Here is a 4,646-nt window from a genome sequence, read left to right on the forward strand (position 1 = left end):
TGTAAGGAGCGGACAGTGATGATGCAGGTCAATTAGATGCCACAGAGATATTTATTTAAATGTTCTGCTTTCTCTTGTAGTGCAGTTTTTTTTTTCAATCAGACTTTTCAAGAAAATGTTCAATTATTGCAGCCTTTTTCAAGTGTTTCAGACAGGCACACTTGGTATTTTGTTTTTTTACATCTTGACACACATTTCTGCAGGGGCATGCCCAGGGCATATTGAGGCATTGATCTGTTCGCTTTGTTGCATCCAAAAAAAATTATATTTGTATTTATATTTGCTGAACATCATCCTCTTGTATGTTTGTTTTAGTCTGTATGTTGTATTTTTGCTTGGTAAAAACCCAATTAATTGAGTTTCTGACCAGTTTCATTTATCAAAACACCAAATTATATTTATCTGCTGTTGTACTGAATGTAAACGTGATAAGAGACAAATTGTGTATTCATTTAAATGAATTCAAATGAGAAAGTCCCTGTCTCTACCATCTGTTTAAATGAGCACTCAACACATGTTACACAGAGTAACATAAATACACTAGGCACTAGGCTTTACCACGTTTTAATGATATTTAATGATATTGTTTTAATACTCTGTTTACACATCTCTAAACTACATAAGTATCTCATTACAGGGAAATATAAAGATTATAGGTGATTTTATGTACACACCATCCGCTGCTGGTAGGCTAAAGGGTCAGCAAACACTACCAATTGACCAGCAAAATCACAAATCTGTCTTAATGTATAGCCTACATGCCAAATGACACACTGCAACCATGCACTCTGATGGCCATTAAGATAATAAGGTGACACAATAAAACATATATCTCAACAGCTCGACATTAGAGGCCTATAGGGAGCGAAAGTGACCACCCAACACTCCGTGCAAAAAGGCAACCATCTCATTTATGGCAATTAGGCTGTACGGAGACTGATGGAGCGCAGGGCCAGCGCCCTCACATCATCGGCAGCATTTGTCACATTTCATCCCCGCTGCCCTGACTGTCTCGTGGGGGTCTCAGACAAGACGTGTCATCAGAGGGCCAATTTAAGATGCCATGGGTGGCCTGTTGTTGTGACATGCAGCTAAATTGTAAGAGAGAGACTGGGGTGGATCACTTAGTCACTCTGACTAGCATAAATAGAATGGCCTGATCTGAATGTCTGGTCTAGTGTATTCTAAACTGCATGGCTTAGTTTTTGCCCAAATTAATGTTGATATAAAGAAAGAAAAGCAGTGGGATTGAAAGTAATGATTTCTTTTGATTTAAAAAAATTATGGAATGGATGCTGTTAATCACAAAACTTTGTGGACTGGTGTGATGGGAAAAAAACATATTTTCTGGTTTGAGAACTCAATGTAATGGCAGCACAATCTAATTCAGTACTACTGGCTGGATTATATTGGAAAATAGTTTCCCCACCGCCGGTTTTAATTTGCAGGCTACAAAAACACTATAAGCATCTCTTACTGTTATCAAGCAAATGTTTTTATTTACAAGAAGAAAATCCTGAATTTCATTATAATGATTACCCTAAAAAAGAACAACACTATAACACCAACATCAGCCAAGATTAACATAAATGGACAAAGGTAGACCAAGAAAGTGTCAGTTTCCAGGTAAAGGTGACTGCTGTCAGACAAATAAAGACAACAGGACACTAAAGAAACACTGATATGTTTTCAGGAATATAACTAACACTATGACCACTTATTTTCTAAATTCATCCACTCACAAGTCAAAACCTGCAAAAGAAAACTGGCCCTGTAATGTTCACTGAATTAAGTCGAGCAGGAAGACAGGAGCTGAAATCGTGTTAATAGCTGTCTAGAGTAGAGCCCGCCAAGGAAGCCTGCAATCACCCAAATACCCAGAGACAGGTCCTGGGTGCCCCGGGCGGCTCTTGCGCCCTTCCCCTCAGCGCCACCGACCCTACTGCATGCCAAACGGGCCCCACCAGCCCCTCTGAGCTCGTTTAGACTCAGCTCCTCGTGTCAGAGGCTTCTCATGCAAGAAAAGAAAGTTGCCAACTCATTTTAGGAGGGCCACTCAGAGAGTGAGAACTGGAAATAATTGTAGCAGCGTGAGAGGCGAGTGCTTGATTTTCAGATATTGTTTTCTACAGCTCCAATTTACAGTTAATTTTCATATTTTAGCCTTTTTTCTTTTGTAAATCACAGCCCTTTCATATTGTACGTTAAAACTGGATTATTTTACAGAGTCTCAAAATACCACATATAATGTCCACAACATAACTAACATATAACAAGCAAAAATGAATGTGTAGTATGTCCTATGTCATATGCAATTGTGGCTGGCAGTTAAAGTTGTAGTGTGTATGCTATTTAATGTTTTTTTTTTAAAGTGAGAAAAAAAGCTGGGGTGGTTGAAATGAAGGAAAACAAGGTCCAAGCAAAGATATGTGTTTTAATTATAAAGACATGTAAACAATATATGAAATCCATGTTGCAACACAACCAAAAACGCTTCTTCAATGTAGTAATATAATAGTATAGCCGGGCTTGGAGCAAATGGTTTTCCACAGTTACAATACAATCATGTGAGATGTGCAATGACTTAAAATAAATAAAAAACAAACTTGTCAACACATCGTTCCAGAAAATAGTGTCAGCCAACATCACATTTGTTCCTCCACATAGCATCAGTACAGTCAGTCGAGGGAAGTCCTTTCATATTTGCTAAATCTAAAGGTCGAGATTAGGTCGCATGTCTTGGCATTTCTACTTTTCATGTTGTAAGTTGCTGAATGTTGCATAGATCAAATAAGAACTGATAACTTAATCCTCCTAAAATTTACCAAAACTCATAATATGGACCTGTCTGTAAAGTACGAGCGACAAACTTAATCATACAGGAAGGCCCAATGCTGTTTGTTTTATATGTAGCGTTTGTTAAATATGGATAAAACATTGCAGTATAATTACTTAACAATATTTTAAGATTATGCATTATACTAAACTTGTTGTATTTTTTACAGAATGAATGATGATTAAAAAAAAAATAACTAGAGTGGGAGAGAGACCGGCATGGGTGCAGTAGCCTAATAGGTAAAAGTTCAGGAAAGAGAATTAAACCAAATCAAGGCTTGTCGTTACAGTGTTTGAAGAGACTCGACGGTGTCCCGGAATAAGTAGTGCACTTTTCGGCACAGGTGGCGAGTGCAGAGCCCGAGAATGGGTAGACGGCGGCCTGTCCAAAGGGCGCCAGGGCGGTGGGGATTGGTGAATTTATGGTCTGTCCCTGGTTCAGATACGCCACCAGCCGCCTCATCTCCTCCAGAGCCTGAGCCTGCATGAGGATATAGTTCTTGGCCAAGAGGAGAGTGGCTATTTTGGAGAGTTTTCTCACCGAGGGGCTGTGGGCGTAGGGGATAACAGCGCGCAGGCCGTCCAGTGCGTCGTTCAGATCATGCATCCTCCTCCTCTCCCGGGCGTTGATGCTGAGCCGCAGGGACCGCTGCTCCTTGGACTTTTTAGTGAGGGGGCCCCCGGGCTTGTCGTCCCCAAATGACGAGCCTCTCTTCCGCGACTCCAGCGAGTCAAAGCCGTCCTCGTCGTCGCTCGTGTGCTCCCCGCCGCTCTCGTTGGACTTCGCAGTCTGCCCGGAGAGGAAGTCGTTGGCCGGTGTGAGTGGGAACCGGCCGGGACTTCCAGCACCGTGGCCGGGACCGAACCCAAAGGCTGATTGGCCGTAGCGCTGCGTCAGGTCGAGGAGCGCGTCGTTGCTGATGGACTTAAGCAGGTTCTCTTCGCTCACATTCATTTTCTCTTCCAGAACAGATTCTGACCAGGAAAAGTCTACTCTTCCGCTTGTTTCTCTATCCTATTTGTTGTTTTGGAAAACTGTATGCTGTACTCACGTAGTTCTCTCCAAGAGTTGCAGTTTTCTAGGAGTTCCTCTCTTCCTCTCGCTCCTTTCCTCTGTCAGTGCAGTGACTCTTCAAGAAGGAGGCTGTGAATCTGAAGCTGAGCCTCTACGAGCATTCACTCCTCTGTACACCGCGCTCCCCCCTTGTTGCGCGCATAGCCCACGTTCAACAACACTTCTCTAATTGTGCTCGGTCCCCTCGTACGGTCGGCTTCCTCTCTCGCGCGTCTTTCGTGCCCTCCCTCGCCTTGGGCAGATTGTGACTCGTGCTCTGCCCTGCTCGCAAGTTAGTAGAAGCACGAGGCCCGTCGGGATTATCTGCCCGTCCAATCAGGGGGGCGTTTTAATTAACTCGGGAAGAGCGCGAGTCTACTCCCAATTTCAATCATAAAGTGATAATTGCCACGCAAGCTGACACGCTGCCCAGCCATACTGCTCTTGCTGTATTGTCCATTATTGTTATGTTATTATTATGTTATCACCATTTTGAACCTGTGCTGTTGTGAGGCATTTAAATAAACTTAAAAGGAGAGCTATTTAATTGCTAGTTCGCTACAAAATGCACAGGTCACAAGCAACATGAGCTCAGCGCAAACCTTCATGTTGCAGTATCAGGTGGATATAATGTACTCACCTGTCTGAAGAAGATGTCTCTCTGGATCAGAAACACACAATGAGAGATCAAGTAGGGAGCAGGAGGACACCGTCAGGAAGGATGTTTTAGGATTGAAACATGATGACCTTTCCATTC

General features: G+C 42.6%; 1 protein-coding gene across 1 annotated transcript; it reads right to left on the minus strand.

Annotated features, from left to right (window-relative positions):
* Positions 1–2,414: 2,414 nt before the first annotated feature.
* Positions 2,415–4,187, minus strand: bhlhe23 (basic helix-loop-helix family, member e23). The gene has a single exon (XM_039802019.1). The coding sequence runs from the start codon at positions 3,788–3,790 to the stop codon at positions 3,107–3,109; it is 684 nt and encodes a 227-aa protein (XP_039657953.1). The 5' UTR covers positions 3,791–4,187; the 3' UTR covers positions 2,415–3,106.
* Between the last annotated feature and the right edge of the window lie 459 nt (positions 4,188–4,646).

Source organism: Perca fluviatilis, chromosome 5 (assembly GCF_010015445.1).
Source record: "Perca fluviatilis chromosome 5, GENO_Pfluv_1.0, whole genome shotgun sequence".
In the NCBI taxonomy this organism is placed as follows: Eukaryota; Metazoa; Chordata; class Actinopteri; order Perciformes; family Percidae; genus Perca; species Perca fluviatilis.

Bases quoted from the DNA above. Each gene is read 5' to 3' on its own strand.
- bhlhe23 (XM_039802019.1), bottom strand. From the start codon at position 3,790: ATGAATGTGAGCGAAGAGAACCTGCTTAAGTCCATCAGCAACGACGCG.